The 15,488-nt window shown below is 39.0% G+C and overlaps 1 protein-coding gene across 1 annotated transcript; it reads left to right on the top strand.

The window, feature by feature from the left end:
- The first annotated feature begins 1,615 nt into the window (after positions 1–1,615).
- LOC103443775 (ABC transporter G family member 29-like) lies at positions 1,616–10,708 on the top strand. Its single transcript, XM_070804984.1, has 21 exons — positions 1,616–2,008; positions 3,860–4,069; positions 4,237–4,321; positions 4,408–4,567; positions 4,930–5,006; positions 5,094–5,147; positions 5,237–5,327; positions 5,511–5,812; positions 5,976–6,574; positions 6,654–6,814; positions 7,076–7,185; positions 7,278–7,431; positions 7,551–7,706; positions 7,792–7,967; positions 8,062–8,394; positions 8,490–8,864; positions 8,962–9,095; positions 9,173–9,400; positions 9,496–9,667; positions 9,770–10,024; positions 10,318–10,708. Exons 1-21 carry the CDS (start codon positions 1,644–1,646, stop codon positions 10,585–10,587), a joined length of 4,467 nt encoding a protein of 1,488 aa, XP_070661085.1. The 5' UTR covers positions 1,616–1,643; the 3' UTR covers positions 10,588–10,708.
- The last annotated feature ends 4,780 nt before the right edge of the window (positions 10,709–15,488 follow it).

The raw sequence follows: 15,488 nt of genomic DNA, 5'->3' as shown, positions 1-15,488 counted from the left end.
CAGTTAGTCAAAATCTGGTGGTATTTAATCTAGATTTTTAAAGTGATTTTCCAAATCAGAAAGTAATAAAAAAGTCAAAGAATTTGTAGGATTCAATATAATTGTTGATTTTGAATCATTTTACAGTGCGAGGTATAAATATCAAAGGTCCTCACAAATCAGGCACCCACCCTTTATATTTCAATGTGATTCCTTATTTTCAAAGCTGACTACAAAATATGAACAACTTCTTCAGAAATCTTTCTCCAGGTACTATACACATAATATGCTACATGTTTGTGTCAATAATTTTTATTCTAAGTACGACAGATTTGATTACATAAATCTTTCTCTTTTTATTCTGCAATTTTATAATTTGCAAGACAAGGACATGTAGTAAGCGATTTTATTAATGTTGTAATTCTGAAAAAATAACATCCTATTCATGTATTTTTCTTAGGTGGTTGTGTATGCAAACAAAGCCGCCCCCACCCCCCCTCTAAAAAAAAGAATTAAAAATGTGATGGCCTCCCCTTTATTGAGGATAGAGAATTAAATGCAGAAATAGGGGAAGGGTTCCAAATCTTTTTTGGTTTAAAGGTAGCTCGCCTTATCGACGTACCAAAACTTCATAACAAAATTCATATAAAATTCTTTTATAATTAACCGGATTCTATATGAATAAATTAAAATTCATGAAATCCAGGAAATTTAATAATTATATTAAATTTCTAGTTGAATACACCTTCCTTAAACTAAAGTTCCTATTTTTTATTTATAGCAAGAAACCTTAACTTGAACGAATCCATATTTATGTACGACTAGGATTTTTTTCGAATTCTGCTCAATCCTCCTCCAATTATAACTTCTTACCTCTTTAACTCACATAAAATCCTCTTTAGAATCGTGCAAATCTGGTTCACTCATGAAATAAAGAAACCATGGCCTGGCTCATGCCTTATTTGTAGATTTTTGTTACAAATTGGCAAACAATAGTTAAAGAAACCACAATCTGTTGTCAAAATGTAACTTGATATTGCCTTTGGTGGCATGAGTGGCTTATTTCCTACTTCCGTTCAATCCTAGGAGGATGCACACACACTGATGTAGAATATATATAGCCTAAAAACCAAAGTAGGTAGAATTAATTGGTACCAAGTCGGTGGGTTAAAAATTGTAATGATGGTGACAGGTGTAATATGTGTTTTGACACATTGCGACCATGCAATACAACACATGAATAATGCCAGCACCAGTCCACTGTAGTCTGGATCACCGTTTCCAGAATCTCCGTTTCTTGCAAGAAAACAGAGGGATTCTAATTTCCAAGAGTTGAAGTGGTGAAACTGCAAAGAAAAAGACAGGTAACCACTTACAAATTCATCATCACCCTCGTCACTGATGAAACACAAGTATAACTGTGCATTCCTTTGAGTTTGAGTTCTCCATAATCCCTTGTTTGGTTGACAAGAAAATTAAAAAACGAATGTAAAACATATTCCTATGATCTCCTATCTTTACCTAGCTTTTTCGGGGGAAAAAAATCCACAACTAGAATTTGGTGTATGTATAATCCAGTGAGGCATGGTTGTTTTTTAATTTATCATCTCGGTTTGTTCCATTTTTCCTAAGATTTCAGGTGTGGTGAGGAACTGAAAAAAATAATGGATGGAACGGAGAGAGTAAAGGACTCGCATGAAAGGCACCGTAGCTTCAGCAGAAGCGTGGAGGATGTGATTTTAAGTGCCACACACTCTCGTCGAAACAGTCGAATGGAAGAAGAAGAAGAAGCTCTGACATGGGCTGCCATTGAGAGACTGCCCACATATAATCGGCTAAGAACAAGCATCATCAAATCCTTTGTGGAAACCGATGCTCAAGGAAATAACAACAACAAAGTGGTGCGTAAGGAAGTAGATGTTCTGAAGCTCGACCTAATCGACCGTCAGAAATTCATCGACGGCACTTTTAAGATTGCCGAGGAAGACAATGAGAGGTTCTTGAAGAAGTTTAGAAGTAGAATTGATAAGTAAGTTCTTATTTTGTCTTTAGTAAAGATCAAATTATTTCATTTACAATGCTGCGCTCTTCCCACCCCTATTCCTATTTCCCACACCTATTACCTATAAATGCCCTCAAAGATCCTCGTCGGATTCTCTTTGTGAGGTTCTTGGGATTCTTCAATCACATTCATTCATCGTACATTGTGTAGTCATAAATCATTGGAAATATTTTTATTTAAAATTGAATATAAACCATACCAGACAAAAACTGACTACACGATGTACGATAAACGGATGTGATTTAGAAGATTTCCATGATCCTCACAAAGAGGATCCGGCATGGATCCTCTCTCCAAAACCCTAATTAATAAAAGAAAAACTTTCTGTGGGTGTCATCTATATATCGCAGAGGGTTCATGCCTCCTAGAATTCTTCCAACGTAATATAAATCTACCTTTGTTATCGAATGCCCCGCAAATGCTTAGATTTGTCATTTTATGTAATTTCAAAGAATAAATGTGGTCGGTTTAAGTCTAACTAGGACTGCAGTTATTATATATGGCATTGCTATGGATGGTTGCTCAAATGCAGCTAAGTCCGACATTTTGTTGAATCAGTTACTATCAAAGTATTTCTTTTTTTAATTTCATTTATATATATGGCTACTAGTCTACTACAAAATGTTGGGTGCTTTATTTGTTTCATTGTCCTTTCCTATTTTCTTTCTTCCCTCGTCTCTTTCTTAATTGTAATGACTCATGACCAATACACTCGTCCCGGTGTAATGACTCATGACCAATAGACTTGTCCCGGTGTTATGCGCAGGTCGAGCAAGCAAGTGTTTGGTACGCATAAAGAAATTTCATGGGAAATTATTTCTCAATGTCTTTTTGAGGGAATGAGAAATAGAAGAATTATGTCCTTTGTTATTGGTGCTTGGGTAATGCTAGGAAAAAAAAACCAGGAAATATCATTTTATTTCCATTGTGATTGGCTTATTCACGAATGGGAAACAAACTTAGATATGCATCAAATACACTAAGTAGATTCGCACACAAACAAAAAATTTCCTCGTACTTAATTTGGTTTTATGTTTTTGTAGATGACGCTTTACTGCACTCACAGAAACCAAAGTAGCCTATGTACCCTTGTGCGGGTTTGATCCCTACCGATCCTCCTTCCTAACATTTAAAAATTTAACACAGTAACACTATCATTTGTCAAAAAAAAAAAAAGTTTTATATTTTAAGTTTGGTATTCTTGCAGCACTTAGTAATACAGTTTATCAGCATTCATCTTTATTTGTAAGTGAGAGGTGTTTAACAAGAATCAAACCAAATTATTATGGTTGGCCCATTGTGTGGCTTAGCCCAAGTTCCCCACCCTTTAGTATACATATATCATTGTATTAAAAAACAATTTTTTACTCATTCTATTTAGTAAAATGACATGGCCCTGCACACCTTTTGTCCTTTTATTTAGTCAATACAAGAGTCGGAAGTAACTAGGGTGAACAGGGAGAGAAAAATGGTTTGTTCAAATCCTTTTTCTATTTTTCTCAAGTTTTATGGATCGACTTGCTTTTTTTAGTAATTCCCTGTATCCAAGATTTTGGAGTTTTCGACCAGTTCCTATCACTTTATCACTCTATTGTTCTTTTATTTGTAGTATTTAAGGGTAATATAGTCTGTTCTAGTTTCTTAAGAGCCAAAAACATTAGGTAAAAAAGAACTTTCAGACAACTCTTTTATTCTAAAGGGAATTAGAATGAGTTTCTCATTCACCCTACTAATTATGTTACATCAAATAGGACATGGAACATCCATTTGATACACGTACCTAATGAACTTTTGTCCTCATGTTGTAATTAATTTCAGGGTGGGTATCAAACTACCTACAGTGGAAGTTAGGTTTGAGCACTTGACAGTTGAAGCCGATAGCCATATTGGCAGCAGAGCTCTTCCCACTCTCCCAAATGTTACTCGGAACATTGCAGAATCAGCTCTTGGCTTAATTGGGATTAGATTAGCTAAAAAAACAAATCAAACAATTCTCAAAGATGCCTCTGGCATTGTTAAACCGTCGAGGTAAGCATAGTTGAACACTTGCTATAATTACCAAATCAAAGGTGGTGTCAAAACTTGTGTTCCGACAAGTTTAATTAATCTTTTTATTCAGCTATTAAGATATATTAATTAAATTATTCATGAGAATAACACTTTATGTAATTGTAATCCTTATAATTTTGTTTTAGGATGACCCTTTTATTAGGTCCTCCATCCTCTGGAAAAACAACACTTTTGCTGGCACTAGCTGGGAAATTGGAGCCAAGCTTGAAGGTCAGGGGTCATCTTAATCGTATGTTTTTGATCGATTAGCTGAACTTTTGATCACAACTCAATGTGCTTTTATGGATCTGGAATAGGTCAAAGGAGATATCACTTACAATGGGTACAAGCTACATGATTTTGTGCCACAGAAGACATCTGCGTATATTAGCCAAAATGATGTTCATATAGGAGAAATGACAGTCAAAGAAACTCTAGATTTTTCCGCTAGGTGCCAAGGGGTTGGGACTAGATATGGTAACCACAGCTGAACCAAACCGAAACCATATCTTCCATTATATTGTCAAAATTAGTTTTCTCTTTTTGAGTTCGTTTGGTACACATGGTTGACATGGAATGTTTATTTCTCTAATTTCAACGCATATTGAAGGTGGTAGTATTTTTTATTTCGAGAGGCATTGGAATGGATATGTTTTCGTCATGAGTAATCCATCCTATCCTCTTGGTGGTCATAATTTTATAATTTCTCCCTTCAACATACCTTTACTGTAATGGGTTATCCATTTCAATCCAATCATGTATACCTAACGAGCCCTTTATTTTCATGTAATTTTGGAAATGAATTAACATTCTAATAAAAAAAAAACTTTGGGTCATAGAACTTCTTTGTGAGCTTGCTAGAAGAGAAAAGGACGCTGGTATATTTCCTGAGGTAGATGTTGACCTTTTCATGAAGGTAACATATATTCATGCCACATCCCTAAACTCTGCTTAAAAGCATGATTTATTTAGCTTATATTTCTGGATTTCTGGTTTATTTCAGGCTACATCAATGGGAGGAGTTGAGAGTAGTCTCATTACTGACTATACTCTCAGAGTAAGTAAATACCAAACTTCAAAATGAGATAATTAATCGTTTTAATTCTTTGTTTGGTATCCAACCATTCTCGATTTAATATTGTACAGATTTTGGGGCTCGATATATGCAAGGATACAATTGTTGGAGATGAGATGCAGAGAGGGATATCTGGTGGGCAGAAAAAACGAGTAACCACAGGTCCATTCCCACCCTTTCCTTGTGTTATGGCCACTAAAGAAAATTCTGATTGCGATGAACTTGTTAATAAATATAGGTTCAATATATAATACAGATTAGATATGAACTAATAGTGTCGCTGATGGAAAACAATGTTTTTTAATACAATAAAATCCCAAGTTAGATATATATGAGTCAATACAGGTGAGATGATTGTTGGGCCTACAAAAACATTGTTCATGGATGAGATATCAATGGGTCTAGATAGCTCTACGACATATCAAATAGTGAAGTGCTTGCAGCAAATCGTACACATTACCGAGGCCACAATTTTGATGTCCCTACTCCAACCTGGTCCTGAGACATTTGATCTCTTTGATGATATCATCCTTTTGTCAAAGGGCCATATTGTCTACCAGGGGCCACGCGAGCTTATATTGGAGTTCTTTGATAGTTGTGGATTTCGATGCCCTGAACGAAAGGGAACTGCTGAGTTCTTACAAGAGGTAATTTCTTGATAGGTCTCACTTTAAAATGGTACGTAGGTTGTGATACATCTTATTAGAAGTAACGAGGAGAGAAGGCCTGACATTTAAGACAGTTAAATTTGGCTGAGTTCGACTTGAGAAAATGTTAGACTGATTAAATTTTTTTGATCAACATTTTCAGGTAACCTCAAGGAAAGACCAAGAGCAATATTGGGCCGACAGAGGCAAGCCATACCAATACATATCAGTCACTGAATTCGCAAACCAGTTCAAGCGCTTCCATGTGGGAATGAGTATCCATAATGAGCTCTCAATCCCTTACAATAAGTCCCGAGGGCATAAAGCAGCCCTTGTTTTCACAAGATATTCAATACCCAAATTGGAACTTCTCAAGGCCTGTTTTGCCAAGGAATGGCTGCTGATAAAAAGAAACTCTTTTGTTTACATTTTCAAGATGGTTCAAATTAGTATAGTGGCAGTTGTAGCAACTACCGTATTCTTAAGGACCCAAATGCACACCCAAAATGAAAATGATGGTGCATTGTTTATCAGTGCAATTATATTTTCCCTGGTCACTAACTTGTTTAATGGTTTCTCTGAGCTCTCACTGACCATTGCAAGACTCCCTGTATTTTACAAGCACAGAGACCTTCTTTTCCACCCTGCTTGGACTTTCACTCTCCCATGTGTCCTACTCCGGATTCCTATATCCCTTTTAGAATCCACTATTTGGGTTGGCATTACATATTACACAATTGGGTTTGCACCTGAAGCTAGCAGGTACTACATTTTTTCCCTTAATTTCATCTCTGACTTGTTACTTTTCGAGATTCTGATCGCAGCTGTCACTTTTTTGCAGATTTTTCAACCAACTATTGCTGTTTTTTCTGATCCAACAAATGGCTGCTGGGATGTTTAGGCTTATCGCTGGAGTCTGCAGGACCATGATCATTTCCAACACAGGCGGGAGTATCAGTCTGATGATTGTTTTTATACTTGGAGGTTTCTTAATTCCTCGAGGTCAGTACCAAATTGAATACTATGAACCTTAGAAGACACTATGATTATACATTTTTGTTACTGTGGTCACACATGTGTGTGCGCGCGCGCACACGCTTATCTCTATTTTGTTTAATCAGAATTCTTGGTTTATTTCATATTTAAAAAAAAGCTTTAAGTACATATAGGTAGCAGATTCAATATGAGTTGTGGCATCTAACAGGTGAAATGAAAATTTTAGTACCTCGTAGAATGGTCAAAGAGTTGTTTTATGTGTGACAGGTGAAATTCCAAAGTGGTGGATGTGGAGCTACTGGATTTCACCTATGGCATATGGCTTCAATGCTCTTACTGTAAACGAAATGTTTGCACCGAGGTGGATGAACAAACTGGTAACACTTAATTGCTCCCTGCCATACATCTATAATAAGCAGGATTGGTTTTATAAAAGGTAGCTCCTGAAATGAACTTTAATATGCTGCAGGCTTCAGATAATGCCACCAGATTGGGTGTGGCAGTGCTTGAGAACTTTGGTATTTTCCCTGACAGAAACTGGGTTTGGATTGGATCTGCAGCTCTTGTCGGATATGCAGTTTTCTTCAACATCCTTTTCACACTCGTACTTATGTACCTGAATCGTAAGAGAGCACATTACTTTTTTTTATGTAATGGTGTAATGGTGTAACATTGACTTTCTGCTTTAATTGTAGTTTTGAGGTGACATTTTCTTATGCTCTTAATTATTTCAATAAGTTAGCTCTTGGAAAGCCACAGCCTATGATATCTGAAGAAGTAGCGGCTGAAATAAGAGCAGATGAAGAAGAATCGAAGGATGACCAGAATTTCAGAAGACCCAAATTAAAGACAGATTCAATTTTTCGATCATTTTCTTCTTCTGATGGAAACAATTCAGGTAAGAAACAAAACAATGCTCACAATTCTAGTTATGCAATGTGAACGCACTATTATCCATGGCACTGGGCCTAATAATCTTTTAGGAGAAATGCAAATATGGAGATTGGGCAGTCGATCAAATGCGAATAGACTTGGTAGAAATGCTAATTCGTCTCTTGAAGCAGGAAATGTTGTTACCCTAAAGAGAGGAATGGTTCTTCCCTATACTCCTCTTGCAATGTCCTTCGACAGTGTTAATTACTATGTGGACATGCCCCCCGTAATATTTCTTTCCCCAATGGCCCTCTTTATTCATCTCAAATGATTAGTTGTGATTCTATACATTATTGGTGTAATTATCATTTGATTGACAGAAAATGAAGGAAGAAGAAGTAAAAGAGGACAGGCTTCAGCTACTTTGTGAAGTAACTGGTGCCTTTAGGCCTGGGGTCTTGACAGCTCTAATGGGAGTCAGCGGGGCGGGGAAGACAACTTTGATGGATGTCTTAGCAGGAAGAAAAACAGGTGGCTACATTGAAGGTGATATTAGAATTTCCGGGTACCCTAAGAAACAAGAAACCTTTGCCAGAATTTCTGGTTATTGTGAACAAAATGATATCCACTCACCCCAAGTCACTGTCAAGGATTCATTGATTTATTCAGCTTTCCTTCGGCTCCCTAAAGAAGTCACCAAAGAGGAAAAGATGGTAAAACTTATGACTTGGAATACTTTTCTGAACAATGTATAGCACGATTATTTGATTGCCAAAACTGCATTCCCTTTGTTTTGTTATGTTTTCAGACCTTTGTAGATGAAGTAATGGAACTGGTTGAGCTAGGTGGTCTCAAAGATGCTTTAGTGGGGCTTCCAGGAGTTACAGGGTTATCAACAGAACAGAGAAAGAGGTTGACAATTGCAGTAGAGCTCGTTGCTAATCCCTCGATCATTTTCATGGATGAGCCAACATCAGGTCTTGATGCAAGGGCAGCTGCCATTGTTATGAGGGTGGTTAGAAATACCGTGGACACTGGTAGAACAGTTGTCTGCACAATTCATCAGCCTAGCATAGATATCTTTGAGGCCTTTGATGAGCTGCTGCTCATGAAGAGAGGAGGACAGTTGATATACTCCGGACCATTGGGCCGCAATTCTCACAAGGTCGTGGAATATTTTGAGGTATTTACCTGCCCAAATATTTTTTGCTTCATCTTAATGTTGTACAAAAACAAAGAATGAATTACTACGTAAGGACACATTCATTGACCTATTGCAGGCAGTTCCTGGTGTTCCAAAAATTAAAGAAAAGTATAATCCAGCAACATGGATGCTTGAGGTGAGTTCGACCGCAACTGAGCTCCGGCTTGAAATCGACTTTGCTCAACACTACAAGTCATCTTCCTTGTACCAGTAAGTCAAAAAGAAACCCTAGAGAAAAAGAAAATGTGTAGATTTTAGGATTTGGCTGACTTTGGGCATATGACCAGGAGAAACAAAGCTTTAGTGACAGAGTTAAGCATACCACCACCAGGAGCAAATGATCTTTATTTTCCATCTCAGTATTCTCAATCAATGTGGGAGCAGTTCAAATGTTGCCTTTGGAAGCACTGGTGGACTTACTGGAGAAGTCCTGATTATATCCTTGTTAGGTTCTTTTTTACCTTTGCCTCTGCCCTCCTGGTTGGATCTATTTTCTGGAAGGTTGGCGCCAAAAGGTTTGTGATCGACTTGCTTCTTGTGAGTCGTGACTTTACAAATTCAAGAGTTTATCTAGACCCTCAATCAACTAGAATTGTCTTTTAACTTTCAGAGAAAGCTCAGCTGACCTGACCATGATTATTGGAGCCATGTATAATGCTGTACTTTCCATTGGAATTAATAACTGCTCAACAGTGCAGCCGGTGGTCGCCACTGAAAGAGTAGTATTTTATCGAGAACGAGCTGCTGGGATGTACTCTGCCATACCTTATGCACTAGCACAGGTACATTGAGGGGTTATAGTGTATATAAGTAGATATCCTTGCATCCGGTCACATTTAGATATCCGATGTCATTGATTTAAAAATCATCCCTATGGCATGCAGGTTGTTGTTGAAATACCGTATGTGTTTGTTCAAACTGTATATTATGTGCTGATTGTGTATGCTATGGTGAGCTTTCAATGGACGGCGGAAAAATTCTTCTGGTTCTTCTTTGTCAACTTCATCTCATTCCTTTATTTCACATATTACGGAATGATGACTGTCGCCATCTCACCAAACCATCAAGTAGCAGCCATATTGGCATCAACGTTTTATTCATTCTTCAACCTCTTCTCGGGTTTCTTCATACCAAGGCCGGTAAGGGTATTCTTCTTCCTACAAGAAGCTATTTCAAATTTAGCTATAAATGATATGTTATGATCCCTTAGTCACCATTCACTGTGATATCCAGGATCAGCAACTGATTTGGATTTGGATCACATAAATTAATTCCAAAAGGCAATTAAAATACATTCTCGAGAACTAAATTGTGAATATCAAGTACTGAATCTTGATCCGACAGTTGATTACCATGGTTAGTTGTCGACCAAGTGATCATAACTCACTATAAACCTTGGTTAACACGACGGCTTGAACTTTTGAATTTGCAGAAAATACCCAAGTGGTGGATTTGGTATTACTGGATATGCCCGGTAGCGTGGACGGTGTATGGATTGATTGTGTCACAATATGGTGATGTTGAGGACACCATTAAAGCACCTGGGTTAACACCTGACCCAACTGTGAAATGGTATGTAGAAAACTATTTTGGATATAATCATTTCATGGGACCAGTTGCGGGAGTTCTTGTTGGCTTCGCGCTCTTCTTTGCCTTCATGTTTGCCTGTTGTATAAAGATACTCAATTTCCAAATTAGATAGAGGAATTCTTGGTATACCCCATGTGTCCTATATACATATGTGTTACAGCAAGTGAGAAATGTGTACTCAATTGAGAATTTGAGATTTTAATGGATTTATAAATTCATGGATTTTTATGGAATTTAATTGATTTGTAGAGATTCTATGTAAAATTTTGATTCAATTCTCTTGAAATCTCATGTGGAGAGGTGAGATTTGTGGATACTTAAAATACACTACAAAATCTCTCAAATTCCCTCTAATTCCTCAACTTTCTCAAATTCTTTAAAATCAATTTCTAATTGAATACACCTGGAATGTTATAAACTTCTTTAAAATCCTAATTAAATACACCCAGATTTCTAAGGATTTTAATAAACTATCTTAAAATTCTAATTGAATACATCTTGAATTTCAGAGAATCACTTAAAATCATGATTGAATACTCCTAGATTCATTAAAATAATTAAAATCTCTCAAAATCTCAATTGAATACATCCCCGGTAATGTTTGTAAGAAATATTGTACCCAACAAATGGAGGAGGCAATTTAAGAACGAATAATTCCTTTGAGAAAGTAAGTGGATTGTTGGTGTTAGGTCGATATTGTACATATATTTTACGACAATACTTGGGTCCTGACTATTCACCCATTTTACGCATCAAACTATGTGGACCAATCATTTTAAGACACCTGTAAACTCCATGTTACCAAACAAAGATCTTCTCCCTTCGCTCCATCTGCCGTCCTCCACAAGCCCACAACCATAGCATGTCCGAACTCGTCGCCTCCATAAGCTTCAGACATCGTGGACGAGACTCTCTAGAACGACGGCATCCATCGCGGGAGTGTTATGATATTGCAATTGGCCTATTAGTGAATCCTTGGATCACTATGAAGTAGTAGTTAAATAATGGGGGTCAGATTGTATTAGAGTAAGGATTAGATTGTAATAGTCTTGTTAATTGTGGGTTTTAGTTTTAATTGAGTTGTTGTTATGCCAGATGGCACTCTCGCGAATGTAAGGGCTGGCTTGTGGGTTAAAAGCCTCAGCTAGTGGATTGAAAAGCATATATGAAAAACAATTAGAAATTTCCTTTTCTTGCTGTGCAATTCCTCTCCTCAGTACCCACCATTACCACACAGTCAAGGTTGTAGCTAGGTATTGGCTTGGGTTTTATCATTGGTATCACCCTCCGATTCTGGTATCCCTTCTGTATATGCCCCGTTCCACCACCACGGCCCGCCTCTCTGCCATGGAATCTCGTGTTGCTGCTATTGAAACCATCTTAGCCAACCTTCCCAATCAGTTCGCTGAAGCCATTGATCATGCTTTTGAAACACGATTGCCTGTCTATTTCGAGCAATTTCGTCGTGAGCAAGCTGCTCGCGGCGGCGGCGAGGGTTCTTCTGCTCCTCCTTTCACGGATCTTCCTCCACATCGTGACATGGACCGCATCCACGCGCCGCACAGTCCGGTCACCCCTGGCAGTGCTACGGTCAAGCCACCGTGGTCTCCGCGCATCGACTTTCCCCGATTTGGCGATAGTGACGATTTGTTAGCCTGGATCTATAAGGCTGAACAATTTTTTGTTTATTATGGCATTCCCGCTTCTCAGCGCGTGGTCACAGCTTCATTCCACCTCGAGGGGGAGATACTTCAGTGGTATCGATGGATGGATTGTTCCAATACTACTCCCTGTTGGGAGGACTTCACTCAGGCACTGTGTAAGGAGTTTGGTCCTTCCGAGTTTGACGATAGTACTGAGGCACTCTTCAAACTTCGCCAAACAGGTACCCTGCGTGATTATATTGCTGAATTTAGAAAACTGGCTAATCGTACTTGTGATGTTGGTCCTCTCTTGTTAAAGAGTTGTTTCCTTGGTGGCCTTAAACGAGAATTAAAGTATGATGTCAAATTGTTGAAGCCTCATTCTGTTCATGATGCTATTGCCATTGCGGTTCAGTTAGATACTAAGTTTCAAGAGCTCAAAGGCGGTATCCCTAAACCATCACCCACAGTCCCTAAACACCACCCAAACACTACTACTGCCATCAATCCATATGTTCCTCGGGTCCAAAATTATCCTGTTAAGAAGCTTTCTCCAGCTGACATCCAATTAAAACGGGATAAGGGCGAATGTTGGTTTTGCACTGACAAATGGGTTCCGGGTCATAAATGTGGGTTGAAGCAATTGCTTATGCTCGATGTTGCTGACCAAGCGGAGCTTGATGCGTTCCCCCCGGACTCACCTCCTGAAGTTCATCACATGGAACTCAGTGAGTGTGCGTTCTATGGGACAACCGCCATCCCGAAAGCTCAAACTATGAAAGTGCAGGGCACTCTCCAGGGTCATTCTGTGCGGATTTTGTTAGACTCCGGCAGCACGCACAACTTTGTCGACACTCGGTTGTTAAAACAATGGGGCCAACCAGTTCATCCTACTAAGTCATTTGAGGTCATGATTGCCGATGGTGGTAAAGTCCAAAGTTCAGGCTGTTGGCGGTCCGGTGCACTGTCCTTAGGAGGTTATACTTGCAGTGTTGATTTGTATTCATTGCCTCTCGGGGGTTGTGATTTAGTCTTGGGGGTTCAGTGGCTCTCTTCCATTAGCCCTGTCTTATGGGATTTCCATCACTTGATTATGGCATTCACGAAGGACAATCAGCACTACCAATTGTTTCATTCTGCGGCTCCACCTTCTCTTATTCAAGAAGTCTCCTTACAACATCTTGAGAATGAAGTTGCTAATTCCAACTTGGGCCTTTTGTTGTATTTTATGGAGACACAACCGGTGCTTGTTCGTGACTGTGAGTTGTCCTCAGCTCAATTTACACAACTGCATGCGTTATTGGCCGACTTTGAGTCCCTCTTTGTGCTGCCATCTCAACTTTCACCCTCCCGCTCACATGATCACCACATTCCATTGTTGCCCGGTGCCAAACCACCTAATATACGGCCCTATCACTATAGGCCTCTTGCAAAGGATGAGATTGAACGAGCTGTCAAGGACTTATTGGATGCCGGTTTTATCTGACCCAGTCATAGTCCCTTTTCCTTCCCTGTACTTCTTGTCAGGAAGAAAGAGGGCACTTGGCGTATGTGTATTGATTATAGGGAACTTAACGCTCTCACAATCAAAAACAAATATCCAATTCCTCTTATTGATGATCTCTTGGATGAACTTTGTGGTGCCACCTATTTTTCCAAGTTAGATCTTCGTTCCGGTTATCACCAAATCTTGATGCAACCTGCTGATGTTGAAAAAACAGCATTCAAAACTCATGCAGGCCATTATGAGTTCTTGGTAATGCCTTTTGGGCTTACTAATGCCTCGGCAACATTTCAACAACTCATGAACGACATTTTTCGGCCTTTATTAAGGAAGTGTGTGCTTGTATTTTTTGACGATATCCTCATCTACAGTCACTCTTGGGCGGATCACATGTCCCACTTGTTGGCTGTTTTCCAAATCTTACAGCAACATCGCTTGTTCCTTAAGAAATCCAAGTGCTCTTTTGGTCAACAGTGTGTTGAGTACTTAGGCCATATCGTGTCCCGCGAAGGGGTAGCTGCAGATCCTTCCAAATTACAAGCCATCCGAGATTGGCCTATTCCTAAGACTCTTAAAGAATTGCGGGGTTTCTTGGGTCTCACGGGATATTATCGTAAGTTCATCGCTGGATATGGTCAGATTTGCCAACCCTTATATCAATTGACCAAGAAGGACAAATTCTATTGGACTCAAGAAGCTACAGTAACTTTCAATCAGCTCAAAGATATTATGACATCCCCACCAGTTTTAGCGTTACCTGACTTCTCCAAACCCTTTGAACTGGAGTGTGATGCCTCAGGTAATGGCATTGGAGCCGTGTTGCAACAAGGGGGAAGACCTATTGCCTTTACCAGTCAAGCACTTGGTCCAAAAAATCAATCTCTCTCAACCTATGAACGGGAGCTTATTGCCATCGTTTATGCTGTGAAGAAATGGCACTCCTACTTACAAGGCAGGCACTTCACCATTAAAACCGATCATTGTAGCCTCAAATACTTCTTGAGTCAGAAAGCCAATACTCATTTCCAACAAAAATGGGTCTCTAAGCTTCTCGGCTATGACTATGAGATCCAGTTTCGTAGTGGCAGTGACAACCATGTAGCTGATGCTCTCTCTCGCGTACATGGCTCTCCTCTACTTCCTGAATGTGCAGCAATATCATATCCTCATTTTGGTTGGTTTGATGAACTTCGACAATATAATGAACATGATTCTTGGATTCAGAGTAAAGCTAAGGAGTATTTCCAAGCACAGGAGACTAATGCTACCACCCCTACATCTTCTAATTACTCTTTCCAGAATGGGTTTTTACGGTACAAGGCACGGATATTGTTAAGCCCTTCCTCTCCTTGGCGCACCAAGCTTGTCGAAGCTTATCATTCCATACCTGCTGCAGGTCATCAAGGTGTGATTAAAACCTACCACAAGCTTAAGAAAGACTTTTATTGGCCGAGTATGAAGAATGATGTCAAACTCTTCGTTTCGGAGTGTCACATCTGCCAACAACATAAGTATGAAACAGTGGCACCTCCTGGAAAACTGATGCCTCTTCCAACTCCTGAACGAATTTGGGCTGATATAAGCATGGACTTTATCGTCGAACTTCCTAATTGCAAGGGTAAGACTGTTATCATGGTGGTGGTTGATCGGCTGTCCAAATATAGTCATTTTGTTCCTATGGCACATCCATATACAGCGGCTAGTGTAGCACAGCTTTTTCTTGAGCATATTTTCAAACTCCATGGCATGCCCAACTTTATAGTCAGTGACCGTGATCCGATCTTCATAAGCGCCTTCTGGAAAGAGTTATTCAAACTGCACAATGCCAAGTTGTGTATGAGTTCGGGCTACCATCCTCAAACTGAC

Source organism: Malus domestica, chromosome 09 (genome assembly GCF_042453785.1).
Source record: "Malus domestica chromosome 09, GDT2T_hap1".
In the NCBI taxonomy this organism is placed as follows: Eukaryota; Viridiplantae; Streptophyta; class Magnoliopsida; order Rosales; family Rosaceae; genus Malus; species Malus domestica.
Note: the sequence above shows the minus strand (reverse complement) of the source record. Positions and strands in the feature narration are given on the sequence as shown.

Coding starts and splice junctions, on each gene's coding strand:
- LOC103443775 (XM_070804984.1), top strand. CDS start 1,644: ATGGATGGAACGGAGAGAGTAAAGGACTCGCATGAAAGGCACCGTAGC. Junction 4,568..4,929: donor AGGGGTTGGGACTAGATATG/GTAACCACAGCT, acceptor TTTGGGTCATAG/AACTTCTTTGTGAGCTTGCT. Junction 9,096..9,172: donor AAGTCATCTTCCTTGTACCA/GTAAGTCAAAAA, acceptor GCATATGACCAG/GAGAAACAAAGCTTTAGTGA.